This window comes from Tenrec ecaudatus, chromosome 17 (genome assembly GCF_050624435.1).
Source record: "Tenrec ecaudatus isolate mTenEca1 chromosome 17, mTenEca1.hap1, whole genome shotgun sequence".
Lineage (NCBI taxonomy): Eukaryota > Metazoa > Chordata > Mammalia > Afrosoricida > Tenrecidae > Tenrec > Tenrec ecaudatus.
In genome coordinates, this window is record NC_134546.1 from 18,920,182 (window position 1) to 18,938,586 (window position 18,405).

General features: G+C 40.5%; 1 protein-coding gene across 1 annotated transcript in view; it reads left to right on the forward strand.

The window, feature by feature from the left end:
• BABAM2 (BRISC and BRCA1 A complex member 2) overlaps positions 1–18,405 on the forward strand; it is a 547,594-nt gene that overhangs the window by 60,934 nt on the left and 468,255 nt on the right. Inside the window, exon 3 of the mRNA XM_075535418.1 lies at positions 440–516. Within this exon, the coding sequence (XP_075391533.1) occupies positions 440–516 (77 nt within the window). The remainder of the gene's footprint in view (positions 1–439; positions 517–18,405) is intronic.

Consider the following 18,405-nt stretch of genomic DNA (forward strand, 5'->3'; position numbering starts at 1 on the left):
CTTGATTGGAAGAAAGACAACATCTGGAACCAGAAAAAGACCAAAAGTGGCCTCCCTTTTGCACCAACCAAGTCAGCGCCATGGCCCTGTACTTAAAATATGAACGTTGATCTAGTCTTCTTTTAGAATGTTGGCATCAAAGACTACAGACCTGTGTTGGGTTTTATAAGTCAAGATAACACTTGTTTGCATGGAATAGTTCTACGGTGTCGAGACGTGTCAGCTGAATACACTATGTCATAAAGGAATGACTTCTTATAGGGCAAGTCTTGATGGCATTGGCCTTTATGGCTATTGAAGACATATTTGCTCTGTAAGCCAGTGGGTTTGTTTAGATATTTTTGGTTTTAATCTTTTATTTTTGGATAGCTGTGACCTTTTATTTGCTACATTTGTGAACCTTTCCTTTTAAAATATTTTCTTCACTTTCTTTTGCAAGCTGCACATCATTGACTCCTGGACCTAACTGTGACCGATTTAAGCTGCACATCCCATATGCTGGAGAGACCTTAAAATGTGAGTAAATGATGACTGTTCTCCCCGAAGTGCAGATCCCAGTGCTGGTTAGTGAATGTTCTGCTTTTGTTCTTATTTCTAACTGTTAGGTGCTATCTTTGAAGGCCTGGAGCACTGGGATTTACTATTTTCTTTATATGTCATTCAATCCTAGTTTTATTCAAAAAAGGCAATTGACAAGAATACATGACAATAAAATAGTAATGTGTTGAAATTACTAATTTCCTAGCATCTACAATATTCTTTTATTATGTAGTCTTTCTGGCCAGCTCTTTGGTGATATGTCATCAAAGAGGGTCCAGTCCTTTAAACTGCAGTTTACAAGCCATTTTAGGAGGAACTTGCTGCTGTACACCACTGCTGCAAACCCCTGGAAGCACTGGTTCCACGAATGGGTCCCTCTGATGTACTCCCGATGACTGCAAGAGCATGAGAGACCTAGTTCAAGGACTTCTGGCATGGGTTAGGAATATTAATATCTTACTGTTTCATAATAAGAGTCCAATATAAATGACTCCCAGGGTCAGACTGCTAACATAAAAGGAAGAGTAGGCTCAGTACTAAATTGGAGTACCCTGTCTCAAGGGGACTCTACTGTGTGTTGAAAGAGGTAGAAACCTGGATATTATATGAATTCTATCAGTTTGGGATACAGACTTGCTGTTGTTAGGTGCCATTGAGTCAGTTCCAGTTCATAGCAGTCCTGTGTACATAGAATTGAACAAAATGCTACCTCGCCACCATCACTGTGTCTATTCACCTTATTGAGGGTCTCCCCCTTTTTACTGACAGTCCACTGAGCATTGATGCTCTTATCCAGGAAAGAGTCCCTCCTAAAATGATGTCCAAATCATGTGAGATGAAGTCTCACACCTTCTTGTCTTCTAAAAAACATTCTGGGCACTTCTAAAAGTTTGTGAAGAAATAGAATCGAAAGGTAGAATTTTTCCATCTTTTTGAATCTCCCTTGTACTTCCAAAACAGATTTGTTCTTTTGTCAATTCATTGAGTAATCAATATTCTTTGCCAGCACCATAATGCACACGCAGCATTTCTTTTCCTGCCAATCTTCCTTGTCAGTCTAGAGTTCTTCTTCTTGTGAGGTAATTGAAAATACCATGGTTTGGGTCAGGTGTGCATGAGACCTCAGCATGGCATTTTAGTTCTTTAACACTTTAAAAGTTCTTTTGCAGCAGATTTGCCCAGTATAGTATGTCATTTGATTTCTTGATTATGCTTCCATGAGCATTGATGGTAGATGAACTTCTCTCTTTGTTCCATTTTTCATGAAGTCCGGTTGTGAAGATTTTGTTTTCGTTATGTTGAGGTGTAATCTACACTAAAAGCTGTAGTCTCTGTTCTTCAGCAGTAATTGCTTCAATTCCTCATCCTCACTTTCAGCAAGCAAGGTTGTGTGATCTGCATAGTGCAGGTGGTTAATGAGCCTCCCTTCAATCCTGATGCTGCGTTCTGCCTCATATATTCCAGCTTCATGTTATTACATAATTCTATAGTAGATGTTGGTCATTTTCTCAAAACCCGAAACATTGTGGACCAAAACCTAATGTGTCTCTGGACTGGCTTAAACTCCTGGATCACTGGTTTTGTGACCTCAGAGGGCTAAAGTGCAAGATCTATTGATTCAGCCCACCACCTATAGCAGTGGTTCTCAACCTGTGGGTCGCGACCCCCTTGGGGGTTGTCAAACAACCCTTTCACTGGGGTTGCCTGATTCAAAACAGTTGGAAAAAAAAAAAGAAGTAGCAATGAAAATAATTTTATACTTGGGGATCACCACCACATGAGGAACTGTATTAAAGGGTCGCAGCAATAGGAAGGTTGAGAACCACTGAGATATATATAGTAAGGTCTGGCCCTGGGGCCATATAAGACCCACAGAATCATCACGGCCAGCTAACACATGTCTCACCAAAGAGAAGCAGTTTGAGCTATCACATTAAATGAGTTCATTGTTTGACCATTTGGGCTCACAAATGTTGTTATAAATATCCAAATGGCAACAAAAATGTTCCTCAACCCTGATCCATAGTGTTTGTCTGCGTTATTTCTAAGTAACGCAAGTGGGTGACTTTAAGCAGAATTTTACTTTTTCACACCATAGGAGTCTGGACGTTCCAATTGAGGAAGCCAGCTTTAAGGGACGACCTTTCGAATCTGTCAGCTCTGGAGGAGAGGCCTTGTCTCTTCTCGTGCCCTGGCAACAGTCTTCCCCATTGCTTGTTTAATCTCTTTTTATCTCAAACTAGACTGATTTTTGGTGTACCGTATACTAATACTGCTTCACTAACACAACAAAGAAAATCTGTTCCCAAATGGAATTGTAGCCACTGGCATTGGGATTAGGATTCACAATATTTTGTGAATATTCACAATATTTTGGGGATACACAATTCAGTTTGTAATAGCATCTGTCTAGGTTGCTTCTGCATGTCTTTACTGAAGCTTAGCCTGGTGTGGAAATGGTAACTTTGTTAGTTACTATCTTTCAATCAAAAATGATTTTTGACTGGATAGAGCAGAGGTTGTACACTGGTGTATATGGGAGCTGGAGGCACAGGGAATCCAGGGTGGATGATACCTCCAGGACCAGGGGTGAGAGGGGCGATACTGGGAGAGTGGAGGGTGAGTGGGTTGGAAGGGGGGAACTGATTACAAGGATCTACATGTGACCTCTTCCCTGGGGATGGACAACTGAGAAGGGGGTGAAGGGAGACACTGGATAGGGCAAACAAAAAAAGAGGACCTGATGCGAAGGGCTTAAGTGGAGAGCAAATCCTTTGAAAATGATTAGGGCAAAGAATGTACAGATGTGTTTTATACAATTGATGTATGTATATGTATGGATTGTGATAAGAGTTGTATGAGTCCCTAATAAAATGTTTTAAAAAATGACTTTTAAAAATTTCTCTTGTAATGAATAGAATAATAAACTGGTTGCAGTTCCTGGGCGGTAAAGGAGTTAACTTTCATCTGAGTAACAGGCTGGCAGTCCAAATCGATGCAGAGAGCTCCCTTCTCTCTGAAAGTCACCGCCCTGAAAACCCTGCAGGCCCCCGTCTCGGCCCCACATGGGCTTACAGTGAGTGGGCTGGAGGAAACTGGTTATTCTTAAATGAGGAAAAAAGAATACAGGTATTCAAGAAGGGACAGATGGGAAAGCAGTGCCATTATAGGCCAGGAGGAGCTTCAATTTGTAACTCATTGAATGTTGTTTACCAAATGCAACATTCAATGAAAAATCTGTGAGGTTACCTTGTTAACCTATTCTCTGGAACCCATTATAATGCACAGTAATTTCATCCATCTGAGATAGTAGAACAGAATAGATTGCAACCTTCTCTTGAGGAAAAAAGAGATGACCTAAGTATTCCATTGTGTGCATGAGCCATAGTTGTTTACCCATTCTTTCATCGATCGACGTTTAGGTTGTTTCCATCTCTTTGCTATTGTGACAGAGCTATGATTGAACATAGGTGCGCATATGTATCTTTGTGTGGGGGTACTCTTTCTCTAGGACATATACCAAGTAAGAAATGACTGTCATTTGGAGTTTCAGTTTCCAAGTTTTGGAGGAAGCACTGCGTCCCATGGCAGTTGCACCCATTTTATAGGTCCCACCACCAGTTTTATGAGGGTCCCAGCCTCTTCACGCTCTTGCTAGCCTTTGTTGTTGTCTGTTTCTTTCTTTCAACGTTGATAGCAATGCTCTATGACATGAGATCTCGTTGTTGTTTTCATTTTCATCTGTCCAGTGGCCATTGATAGTCAGCATTTCTTTATGTGTGTATTGGCTACCTGAATGCCTCCTTGGTGAACTATCTAGTCATATCATGTGCCCATTTATTCACTGGATTATTTGTCTAGTTGAGCTGTTGAAGTATATATTGTAGAGATTAGACCCTTGTCTGATAGATTATTGCCATAGTGTTTTCCCAGCGTGGGCTCTCTTTTTTACACGTGGTGAACTCTTGATTCACGTGTGTCTAATTTTTGGAGGTCCCAGTCACCTAGTTTGTCCTCTGTTGTTTGTTATGTTTAATCATGAATTTATGTCATATAATAGAGCCCCTAAGTTTGTCCCTATGTTTTCATCGATGATCTTTATTTATAGTTTCTGATTTTGCTGTTAGGTCTTTGCTCCATCTTGAATTTATTTTTGTATGTGGTGTGAGAGATGGGAGACAGTTTCATTGTTCTACAGCTGCATATCCAGTTTTGCCAGCACCATTTGTTAAAGAGGAATCCTAGGGGTTACATGTTGGGCTGTGATTCGCAAGGTCAGCGGTTTGAAACCACCAGCTTTTCCTCAGGAAAAAGACCAGGCTTTCCACTCCCATGAAGAGTTGTAGTCTCAAACGCAGAAAGGACAGTTCCACCCTGCCCTATGCGGTTGCTGTGAGTCAGCATTGACTCAATGGCAGTGAGTTTGGTGTGGGTTTCTTAAAGAGATGCCCGCTTCCCCATTCAAGGTATTTTGGCTTGTTGTCAAAGAACAGCTCTCTAACGGTCCTCTCTTTATTGTTTGATCAGTTTTAGACGCTGGTATTTTTTACTTCCTGCTTTGATACATGACACATGAGTCTATTTTCACTGCATGCTTTGTCTTTCCCCTCTTTAATACATTTGTATGACGATTATTGGTTGGTTACTCGGTAGTTTTTTAAAATAGTTTTAAAATTTCTCTCTTTTTTTGGTTGTTGTTAGAAATTGCTTTAAGCATTGCATTTATTCAGTTAAATGAATAGCCAGCTACTCTACTACCCACCTACCATCTCTCAGCCCTCAGTAAGTGCCTGCACACATTTATCAATGTAGTTATGACTGCCTAGAAGCTATGCAATAATAACGCATAGATAAACACTTATTTTACTTTTATTTAATTTCACATCCCTCACAGAGAATGTCTCTTGGCTCCCAATGTTATATTAACTCCTGTCCTTCCTTCTACACCCCACTTTCACTTCCCAACCTTTGTCTTCTGTTCTTTTCCTGATATATTGTTAAGGCTGAGAACTTGGTGTCTACTCTAACACTGTGATTGTCTTCTCTGATTAGCACAGAGATCCTCTCTTTCGCTTCAATTGAAAATGACTGCTCTGCAAACCTACTTCTCTGCTCATTTTGTTGACATATGGGGTTTGCCTTATTTTCCTCTTGGATTTGGCTTTGTTTTGTAGACTCTTTGTTATCTTATTTTTTGGTAAACACATTCTGCCCTTATCTCGCTAGAACACAGCCTCTAGTCACTTTCTCTGATGCTGCCCCTATGGTTTCCTGTAGCCCTTCTGGTCATATTTTTATTACCAGATCATACTTAGGTTTCTTAATTCGTAAGAGCTGTTTCTTGTTCTACATTCCTTTTTCACAGCAGCTTATTCTTATTTTATGAATTCAGTATGTTTTATAATCTTTCAAAGGAAATAAATTAATTACTATATTAAATGTTTTTCTTCTGTTCCCTGCATATCCCTACCATCCTCTTCCCTGGTTATTTTTTCCTTTTCATCATTTCCCCTCTCTGTTATGCTGTAGACTTTCTTCAAATAAGCGGTGATTTTTGGTGTTCCATTTCTATATAACGTACATAATAAAACACTGATAGGGATTTCTGCGTAGATGAACCTGGTTTATCAAGTGGGTGAATGGTGGGCCAGCTGTTAGCATGGAGGATCTTTATGTGTCATATTGTGGGGTTCTGAAGTTCTTGCTTTCTCCAAACAGCTGGTTTAATGTTTAAAAAGAGAATCTGTAAGGTTTCTTGAGTCGGTAATAGCTTGGTTCTGGGCTTCACATAATTAACGAATTCATGCCAAAGCCCGTTTGCAATCCAAGTGGTTTTTATGAAGGACAGGATAAGTTTCAGGTTTTGCATTCTCAAAGGGGTTCACAACTGGGCCCAAACAACCAGATGGAAAAGAGCACGCACAGGTGCGGAATCGAGAGGTGGGATTCCAGGAGGCCAGAAGCTCAAGAATCCTAGAAGCTAACAACATGTGGGCCCAGAGGCCACGGACCCTGAGTCGGCCCAGAGTGGGTGCATGTGGGCCCCAAGCAGGCCCAGAGTGGGTCTTAGGGGGCATGCCCAGGTGGCATGTGTGCTCCCCCACCCCCAACCTGCTTCTGACCAGGACCAGGGTAAAGAGAAGATCCCTTTCCCACAGCCAGCATATTTCAAGCCTCTGGCTGGGGAGGCATGGTTGATTGGTTGACCCCACTGACTAGGTTAAGCCCACCTGGGTGATGTCATGAGCCTGAATCTAGTTTGGACTGCCCAGGTATACCTCCCACCTGGCTCAGGGCTTGAATTGGGGCATGCTCAGTTTGAGGTCTTCATAGGCATCTAATGGTTGCCTAATTTCCTCCCACCCTCCTCTAGGGGGCCTCTGCAGGCATGCGTGGGACAACAAATCTTGCCCGTGGAACATTTAAACTTCTGTTCTTAGCCTCATGTCTTGTTCTTGTATTTGCCTACACTGAATGACTACACATTTTTATAGATCCACCTGGATTGATGGCTTCTTCCTTGCCAGTAGCCTGAAAAACACAGACATTGAAAACCCTTTGGAACACAATTCTACTCGGACACCAGAGTTGTAAATGCCTTGACAATAACTGGTTAAGCTCTATACTAAATGAATAATTAGTGAGCTTTGTTTAATGAAATTCTTTAACATTAAGGTGAGTGAGGATCCTAGTCTAAGCAGCCCAAAGCCAAGTTAAAGGGAGTACGCCACTGATCGTGGAAATTGTGCATCCAAAAGTAAATTGAATTGGAAAGATAAGTCAAATGTTTTGACTGTTTCTTCTGAAACTCTTGACTTAATTTAGGAAAGTTTTCTGAAGAATGTTGGCCATATGCTTAAGTTTAGTGTTGGAATCAGGGTGTGCCATGGGGTTACAGAGCCAGAAAAATATTTGATTTAACAAATTGAAGAAAAGGCACATAAATTTCTTTGAGGACTGGAAAGGAGGTAGTGTTGAAAGGGCCGTTTCCCTTTAAAATTTTAAGCTAATTAAAAAAAATTACCTTACATATTTTCAAACTGGTAAACTTTGAGATACTTTAGTGATACGGATGCTAAGTCAGAAACTTTGTTGCATATCTATCTAGAAAGTATTTTTTTTAACATTTTATTAGGGGCTCATACATCTCTTATCACAATCCATACATATACATACATCAATTGAAAGTATTTTTAAGTGTCAGTTACAAATGATGTTAGGTGACACCCAGCAGTTCTGACCCACAGGGACCCTATGCACAACAGAAAGAAACACTGCCTGCTCCTTCTCCTTATGGTAGATTTCTCGAGTGGGAAATACCTCGGTTCTTCTTGGCTTCGCATGAGAAAAACTCACACTGAAGCCTGGTTTGTGATCCAAGTGGCTTTTTATAAAGGATGGAAGGAGTTTCAGGCTTTACAGTGACTGAACACAGGCAATCTTGCGGGACTGCACACCCACTTCTGGCATGGGAGGCACAACCCTGTCGCTGTTCCTCCCTGCCAGACCCAGTTGTTCCTAGGCTTGAGGCCATTGTTGCAGCCAGCCACTGTGTCCGCCCGTCTCATTGCGGCCTTCCTTGCGGCCTTCCTTGACGTCCTTCCTTCTCCAGGGACTAGTCTCGCCATCCTTGTCTTTTAGGAGTACTCTATACTTCTTCCAAGACTGATTTGTTTGTCCTTTTGACAGGCCATTGACTTTGATTATTTTCCCCCAATTCCACAATTCAAATGCATCCATTTTTTTGGTCTTCCTTACTAAAATATGTGATAGAATAATTAAAAGTAAATAAAAAAAACTATACATATATGTTGTTGAGTAATTCCAAGATTTATTTGTGCAAGTGCTGACAAAAAGAAGGAAACAGTGGGGTTTCTGCCTCTAATAATTTAGCCAAAATCTTGCAAGTTATATACCTCAAAACTATGTGACAAGAAACTGACTTTGCAGTAGTCCCAGGAGGTAATTAACAGCCTTTTACAATGATCAGAAGTCTTTCAGGCAAGGAGACAAAAGGGAGAGGTTTACCAGAAAACAGTTTACATTTGCCCAAGGCATTGCCAGGTCATCAATTGCTAGCTTCTTTACTGCAGGGACTGTCAGACTGTTGCTCCCTAGGGTTTCAGCCTCTATGCTTATCTAAATGGTCCAGCTTCATCTTTCTTGAATTACAGCCTCCTTGAATAATTAGCAGGCTTTTTTTCCCACATGAATGCAAATATCACTTTATTGGAACATCACACACAATATAAATTTTAAATTGCCACACCCTTCCATAAACCAACACTGCATATATTAGAGCTTTCCTTGACAAAGTTATTGAGCTATTTATTATTAGAGATCAAAAGTACAGTTTTGGTTTTTTGTTTTCTTTCTGTGTTATTTAGAAGCATGTTTACAAAAAAATTTGCCCAGAGATGGCACCATTCTCCCTCCTATTACACAGATTTTGTCTCTACTACAAACAAAAACCATCATTGTGTGATCACCTTCCCCACATAAATGCTGAAGACGAATATGCGCATAAGTAAGTGTGGTGAAGAAGGCTGATGGTGCCCGCCTATTGAGAGATATAGCATCCGGGGACTTAAAGGCTTAAAAATAAACAAGCGGCCATCTAGCCCAGAAGCAACAAATCCCACATGGAAGCAGCACATCAACATGTGTGACCATGAAGGGCTGAGGGGACCAGGTTTCCAGCAACAAAGGCGGGGGAAAAATCATATCATGAATGAGAGGAGTGCATGTTGGGGACCCAATGCCCATCTGTAGACAACTGGACATCCCTTGCAGAGGTGTAGTGGGGAGGAGATGAGTCACTCAGGGTTCAGTGTAACAATAATGTAACTCACAACCTTCCTGTACTTAAACGCTTCCTCCCCTCCATCTATCATGATCCCAATTCTACCTTGCAAACCTGGTTAGACCAGAGGATGCACAGCAGTACAGTTGGGATCTGGAAACACAGGGCATCTAGGAGAGATGAACTCCTCAGGACCAACACTGAGAGTGATGACACCGGGAAGGAAAGGGGTGTAGAAAAGGGGAACCAATCTCCGGGATACACATATAACCTCCTCTCTGAGGGATGGGCCACAGGAAAGTGGGTGAAGGGAGATGCCGGGCAGTCTAAGACAAGATAAAACAATAATTTATAAATTATTAAGGGTTCATGAGAGAGGAGGTAGAGGGGAAGGAAGGGGCGGGAAAAAGGAAAATGAGCTGATTCCAGGAACCCAAGTAGAAGGCGAATTTTGAGAATGATGAGGGCAATGAATGTATAAAGGTGCTTTACTCAATTGATGTATGTATGGATTGTGATAAGAGTTGTATGAGCCCCAATAAAATGATTTAAATTAAAAAAAGAACAATTAGCAGGCTGTGCAACAGGCCCAAGCCTTGCATAATCAACAGGTTTAAAAAGTTTTTTTTTTTATTATTACTATAGGGGAGATGACTGTGTGTGTGTGTGTGTGTGTTTGTTGGATGTGGTGGTAGTGGTGGTGGTAGTGTCAAGAGACCAAATCCTAAACTATAACTACATTTCCAATGTTTGAATAACAGCAGGCTAACTCATCCCCTTTATCTGGGGTGCAATGCATTTCTAGAATATTCTTTTTCCAAAATAGTTTTTGTCATTATCCCATTTCTCCATTTCCTTAAGAGAAAGGGAAAATGACTATAAATGAGAAGAAACGTGTGACCTGAAATGGGCGCTTTAGGAATGACCTTTGTTAGACTGGTTCCAAAGAGGAGCTCTCTAACCCTCATGGAATGAGGGCAGGGGTCTGACACGTGCTCACAAGCACTAGGGTATGTGAGGCTCTCCCCGGGTCTCATGTGGGGTGTATGAGGCTGGTGCCCAGTGAACCTTGATGTGATCATTAGCGTATAATGTTCTGACATTATTAAAACTGGCAAAATGTGCACTAAGTTAGAAAATCAAAGCAAACAAATCAACAAATAAACCCTTTGAACACAAAGTTAAACTCATGTGAAAATCAATTAAGACACCTTTACTGGGTGTTGGTTTGCTCACCTGCCAATATGTTTATTCATCTTGATATTTACATAGCAAGATTATTTATTTTAATTAATATGTATGATTTTTAGGCCATGATCAAATCAAGGTTTTTCTCTTTTCAAATGTACTTATTTGAAAATGATTTAAAAGTTAGGTTTTTTAAAATAGCTTTTCATGAATGTTTCTGAGAATTTGTGGAGGCAGCTAGTGACATCGATGGTATGGTAATGTAAAACAATTAGGTTTTTAATCAGCTTTCATGAGGAGGAGAGTTTCAAGCTGGGACTCTGTCCATGGTTTGAAAAATTCAGGGAAGCAGAGGATTTGTCTCCCTGCCAAATTATATCATTGCTGAACTGTCAAGTTACATCATCACGTAATTGCCAAACCATTGAACATGCTGGCCGACAAGTTCACATATCATCTCAACCATCCTGTTACTTTTGCTCATGGCTCTGAGTTTGTCACCTCAGATGTGCTTTTTAATGTGCGCCTAGTTAGGTTTTTTTTTTTTTTACTAGTTTTGTAATGGGAAATGTCAAATAATAAGATTGTAAGTGAAGTGTAGGTTCTCAGCAAATAGTAAGACTAATCCAATTCTTAGCCGTTTCAAAACTATTTGTATTAACAACCTTTTTTCATGGAAAGTTTTCCATTAAATCCCTTTGAAAACTGGTAGTATGCGATTCAAAGTATATATTTACCCAAGGCTGAATCAAAATCTTGGGGTTTATAGTAACTTTATTTAATAATTTTTGAGTCTGAAGCGGTTTTGTTTATTACATTTCTCCACTCACTACCACAGTAAAGATAACCAAGGAAGTAGTTGTTGAAGTAATGGAACGAATGCATGCATGTGTGAATTAAGTAATACTCATGTTCAGATTTTTGTTGGGTGAGCTCTACTGTTATGAAGAATGTAGCATTCTGTTATGCGTGTTAGTCTTTTGACAAGAGAAATTCTGTCTTCTAGAAGTTTTTTATTGTACAAGGAATTTCTAATTGGAACATTGCTCTTAACAATTCTGAAAGCAGGAAGGACTTACAGTATTTGTATATTTGGAATCTGCATTACTTCTTTCTTTAAAAAATCGTTATTCGTTTTGTCTTAATATATTTTTATTGTGTTCTTCCAAAAGAGATTAATAACAATGAAATGTAACTAAGTTTTATATATCAGAGTTGTTTTTTTTGTATTAGAAAACTACTCGTATGCATTTTTTCATCTATAAAGAAAGGGTACTTTATGCAGTTAATAATGTGAGTGAAGACCAAAGAAGAGGGTCTATTTTTACTAATAAATTCACGAGTTGGTTCTTAAGAATCATCCACATTCAAAATTAAAGAACTGAAATTAAAAGAAAAGGAAATTACAGTACTACTAAGTGCTAATAAGTATTGTTTCCTCAGCTCTTTTAATAATGTGAAGAAATAACTATTGGGCAATGAAAGAATTGGTGATTTGTGTAAGATACTCAGGAAAAATGTTAAAGAGAAGTCTTTGCGTTTTCCTATTGTAGGAGAGAGAACTGATATTTACTTAAAGACCCAGAGAAAAATGAAATTGCTGTGTGTGACCAAATTCTTGGACAAAGCACATGTTCATGTCTTTGATGGTATCATTAGACTGAGTAAAAATTGATCGTTTGTAGTAAAATTCACAGGGAGAGCTCTGGAATTCATGAACACTTTAAAAAATAGCTCCTTTAGTCATAGTCTATAGTTCTTAACTTGTAAGGTTCAATTATTATTATAGTTTATACAACTTAAATAGGGCTTACACTTTATTTCCAATCTTTAAGACCTGGCATCTTTCTCAAACTCACTGCCATCAAGTCGAACCCGACACATAGCAGCCCTGTAACAGTAAACTGTCCCTGTTGGTTTCTGAGACTGAAACTGTTCGTGAGCTTAGAAAGCCTCATCCTTTTCCCTTGGTGCAACCGATCGATTCACACTGCAGCCCAGCTCATAGCCCAGCACACCACCAGGGCTCCATTGGCATGTTTAGAGGATACGTGTAAGGGAAACAGAAACTCAGTTCATTTTTTGGATCTGGCAGTAATGATGAGGAAGTGAAAGAGCTCTGAGCTGTTCTTTATTCTGTGAGTTTTTTGAATAACACTATGCATCTGTCAAGAGAGATTATTAAACCATCTCAAGTCATATCACGTCAATCTGTGACCAATAAATCAATTTGCTAACATAGGCTTGAAATTTGAAATGATATTTTGTTTAAAATTTCTGTATTTCATACTTATAACTTGTTTTAATCAAGGTCCCAGGTTATAAGAAATCCATTGGCCCTAACAAATTAAAGTTTGTTTCTTTGTTTTATAAGCAATCACATGAATTTCACGGTGCCTGTCATTAGGTCTCAAAGGGCCTGGAAGGCTGGTAGGGGCTATAGTATCTAGATGGCAACTGTGTCCTTGTTCGGGCATGTTTTTCTCACAACATTTTATTGTCGTGCCACTGCCTTCCCTTTATTCCTTTTCCTGATTCCTCTGTTCTCCTCACCTAGGGCAGAAATGATATCCTGAGTCTCCTTTGTAGTAACTCAGTTCAAGGCCATCAAAGACAGCGATGGTCCTACTGCCATTGAGTTGATTCTGACTCAGAGTGATTACACATAGGGCTTCTAAGACATTGTGAATCTTCACTGGAGCAGAAAGCCTCATCTTTCTCCTGTGGAGCGTCTTGTGGATTTGAACTGCCAAATTTGCAGTTAGCAGTTCAAAGCTTACCAGACATCCCCACCACTGATTCTAAATTTCTGGGCAAATGGGCCTTATAGGCAGTTGGGTCAGAGTGTGTCCACTCAGGATCTAGTCACATGGCTAAGAGTTCTGGATCTGGTGTTATTGGCCTGAGGATAAGGGACCAGTCTTAGCACAGGTGTTGGGAAAGTACCCCAAGAAATGTTTATTGCATTGTTTTAGAAATTCTTTTTAAAGAGCTTCAAAATGAAATTACATTTCCCTTTTGTCTTTAACAATAGAAGCAATATCATTATTTATCATCTGAGAGCAGAATGATGTAATTATCTTTTCTTTTCTTGTTGTGTGATCCGAGTGAGCTTTATGAACGTTAGAAGTTTCAGGTTTACACAGACACCCTCAGGGTTCCTTGCGCCTGCGCAGCCTGCCTAGAGCCTCTCCACAGAGAGAGTCGCACCGTAGGGTCTGGGATCCTGCCTTTTCAGTTCCTCCCCAGAGGCACGGTTGACGATCCTGGTCGACCTCATTGACTAAATTGAATTCACCTGACCCAGATATAACACCCACCTAGGCGTACCACCCCTTCCTGGTCGAAGCTCAAACCTCTGAGCATGGGCAATGAATGCCCCAGTCCCTATGCTAGCTACCTAACATTTCCCACCTGAAGAGTTATGGACCTAAATCTTTGGGGTACCAGGCAACGACATCTCTAGCTACTTCCTGCTGTCAAAAGGATCAAAGTGGGGCTTTGGGTCTACACCCTTCCTACTCTGTTGGAAGGGGTTGTCCATTTAGGGCCCAGGATGGATAGGCTGAGGTAGTCCAGGAGCTGGCACACATGGTTCAGAGACCTTGGTAACCTGAGAATCAGATGACCCCTGTGAAAGGGTCGTTTAACCCCCAACGGGGTCATGACCCACAGGTTGAGGACCGTTGATCTAGAGGGATAGCACATAGAATAAGGGGTTCAGGGGGAGGGAGGTACAGTGGTGGAGGTGGGGCAAAAGGGAGATGATGTCATCAAGGGGTCCATGTAGAAAAAGAATGTTTGGAGACTGATTGGGGTAGCAATTATATATTCTATTTGACGTGATTAAAATTTGGAATGATATATGTATTAAATGCCAACTAATAATAATAATTTTAAAAATTTCCAGTCTCAGATACTCAAAGGGGAAGTTCTTCTGTCCTGTAAGGTCACTATGAATCAGAATTGACTATACAGTGAGTTTAGTTCTGTATACGGCATCTGATTTTATTTATTATTTTCCTAAATAATTTTATTGGGGGCTTGCACAACTCTTATCACAATCCATATATCCACTTATTGTGTCAAGTACATTTGTGCATTTGTTGCCATCATCATTCTGAAAACATTTTCTTTCTACTTGAGCCCTTGGTATCAGATCTTCGTTTTTTTCCCTCCCTCCCCCACTGCATTTGATTTTAATACAGAGTTCACTTCAGATTTTCTTTTCAAATATTTTATTGTGCTTTAGGTAACAGTGAATTAATTTCCATTCAGTAATTCATACACAAATTATTCTGCACCATTGGTTACAATCTCTACCATGTGTCAGTGTTCTATTCATGCTCACCCTGACCTAACTCCCATTTCCATTTGTCCAGTTTTCCTGTCCTTCTCTTTATTTTTGGGCAAATAATGGCTTTTTGGTTTTGTGTAGTTGGTTTTCCACCTGTCTGTCAGTTTGTTGTACTGTGGTGGCTTTCATGTTGCTGTAATGCTGGAAGCTATGTCTCTGGGATTTCACATCCCAGCAGGATCACCCAAGGTGAATAGGTTTCAGTAGGGCTTCCAGAGTAAGAACAGACTATGGGGAAGGAATAGGTTGTACATTTTGGAGTGATTAAAACTAAACCAAACCCACTGCTATCGAGTAGATGCTAACTCATCATGACCGTATACGACAGGGTTGACCTGCCCCTGTGAGTTTCCAAGACTATAACACTTTACATGGTAGAAAACCTCATTTTTCTCCCTCAGAGTGGCTGGTGGTTTTGAACTGCTGACTGTGGTGGTTAGCAGCCCAACTTGTAACCACTATGCCACCAGGGCTCCTATGAAGAGCACCAGAACATTATCAAATATAGTGCCAGAAGATGAGCCTTTTAGTTTGGCAGGCACTCAAAATACCCCCGAGGAAGCGCTGCCTTCTCAGAGGTGCATTGGCCAGGGCCTGCATTGCTGGGCAGTGTGTGGTTTCACTGTACGTTGGGTTGCTATGAGGCAGAACCAACTCGAGGGCATCTAGCAGCAGTCAGTCGTTGTTATTGCTTATTTTGTAGATTATGGACCAGTCTCTTACTTGGTTGAGAGTTGGCTCAGAAAGGTGACTTAGGGTAGTAATCTTAGGTATCCCACCAGTCTTTGTCAGACTAAATTTTTTCCCCTAAATTTGAGTTTTGTGGTATGTTTTCCTCTCATTCTAACCAGGACCTTCTCTTGTGTCCCTAGTCAGACTGGTTGGTAGTTGTTGCTGGGCACTCGCTAGTTGCTTTGGTCTCTGGCTAAAGAGGCTGTGATTTGTGTGAGCCCTTAGTCCTCTGGACTAATTCCTTCCTTCAAAACTCCACCCCACCCCCACCATCTTTGCTCCAGGTGGATAGAGACCAGCAGCTTGATATTAGCCGGCTGCTCCACCCTTCCTGAGACATCCCCCTCCCCACACACACACCTACTACTCACTACAGGAAGCTGTAGGACACTGTCTTTATGTGCTAGGTGATGCCCATTAACCTAGATTCCCCACACTCCAGTCCTTAGCTTTCAAGCCTAGTAGTAGCTCAGCTCTGAAAAGTGTTTGGGAAAAGTCTAAAATCTTCTACTGTTGTGCCCCCATATCCTCGATGACATATATGGAAATACATGCAGTGCATACGTAATGTAGAAAAATCCACAGCCATTCCTACACATTGTGTGCACATATGAATGTAGTCCCCTACGAACTCCCACGTGTGTGTATACACACACATATACATACATATACACACATATACACACATACACACATATACATATACACATACACACACATATACACATACACACATATATACATCCACACATACACGCATATACACATATACACACATATACACACACACACACATATATATACTCACAAATGATTGCTTGTTATTGCTTTTATTGCAGGACTGTATTATTCTCTGCCTTTGCCTCGATCACATCGTGCTGACTTCGCCTACATTGTGTGCTTCTGCCTTTCCCTTCACTAGTTACCACACACGTCCACCATTTAGTTAGCGATTCTTCTTTCCGGCTCCTGTCCCTGATAACGATCACAGACTGCGTCTGCGGGCAAGCCTGTTTTTGCCTTTTTAGAGTAGTGATGCTGTTGGGTAAGCCTTGGGCTGCTAACCACAGGCCGGCAGTTTAAACCCACCAGCTAGCTGCTCTGTGAAGTCTCTCATGTGACTTGTAACCAAATACAATTTTTTTTAAAGGAAAGATTTGTAACCTTGGAAGCCCTATGAGTTGGGATGGAGTCCGTGGCAGCAGTGGGTTGGTTTGGTCACATGTATGGAATTGTATGGAAAATATCTTTTTGTAATTGGCTTATTTTCCTCAATATGTTAACCAGCTTAAGCAATGTTGTTGAGTGATCGCATGGATTCATTATTATTCTTTACGTTTGCACCACATTCCTTCATATGTTTGTCCCAGTTTATTTATCTAGTCTTCCACTGGCAGATACTTAGACTGTCCCCATTTTTTGGTATTATGAATAAAGCAGAGTCACTATGGGTGTGCCTGTGTCTCTGTGTCTGTTCATGTCATCGCTGTTAGTTTCCTGGGATGGATGGCTGGGAGTGGGATTGCTGGCTTACATGGTATTTATATTTCTCACTTTTGAAGGAATTGCCATACTGTTTTACATAGGGTATATCATTTTATAGTCTTACGACAACCACGACAATATTTGTTGTTTTCTGTTTAAATTTTTTTAAAATCAGTGCCATTATTGCCAGGCGAGGATGCAGTTTTGGTTTGCCTCACCATAGCGGTTAGTGATCACGAGCATCTCGTCTATTTATTAGCCACCTGAATGTCTTCTTTGGGGAAATGTCTGTATAGGTCCTTTGCTCATTTAAAAGTTAAGCTGTCTTTTTGTTGTTGAAGTGTTGGAGTTTTCGATACATTTTAGTGATCAGACTTTTGTCAGATAATGTTGTTTCCCAGAATTTTCCCCCAGTTTCCCTTGTGGTGTCAATTTTATTTTCTCCAGACTCTCTTTAACGTATCTGACGGCTGCTTTTGTGTGTTGTGCAAGCACATACATTTTTTTAAAGTACTGGTTCTTGCATCGTAGAGTTGCTAGATTTGAATGAATTTTAGCCAATCAGGATAGTAAACTGAGCATACTCTTTTTCTGCTTTTTGTACAACCACTGTCTAGGGATATGTAGGGCTGGGCCCCGATCTCCAGCAAACAGAATTTCTAACAAAACGGATGGAACCAGCAGGACTCTGGGGTCATGGAAAAGTTTCTTGCATTAGCTGCACGAGCTATCAGGGTTTTATTGATTTATTTATCAAGATTTTTTCTTTGATTGCCTTATTATTTTACTTTTCATTTTAAACTTTGGGCTATAGGACCCAAAACTGGCTGCTATAGCTATAGCTATATCATATCACATGCGATGACAATCATATTGTGTGAAAATGTTCTTATATTATTTAAAAGAAATAATCGCTTTGGATAATGTTGGTAATCTCTCTGCCTTCAACCTACTCTTCTCCCTATCAGTATTTTAATGAACTGAAGCCCTCAGTTGGTATTGAAGGCCAATCATACCCCGTCAGCTCTGCTTGCCACCCCAGTGTCCCAGGCTTTTCTAATTGAAGCTCAGCTATCAGCAATCCCAGTTGAAAGCTGGTTCAGCTGATTTGCTTCTTCTGCCTGCTTCCCAAATATTCTGCCTCTCCTGCCTCTACTTTTGTTCAAACGGTTTTGGCTTCCTGGACTGATCTTTTTGTAGGGCAGGCTAAGGATATAATGAGATAGCCTGATTGTCTTATGAACTCTGTGGGCTTTCATTTTTTACTCACAAACCTGCCATTCCCAAGGGGTCTGCTTTG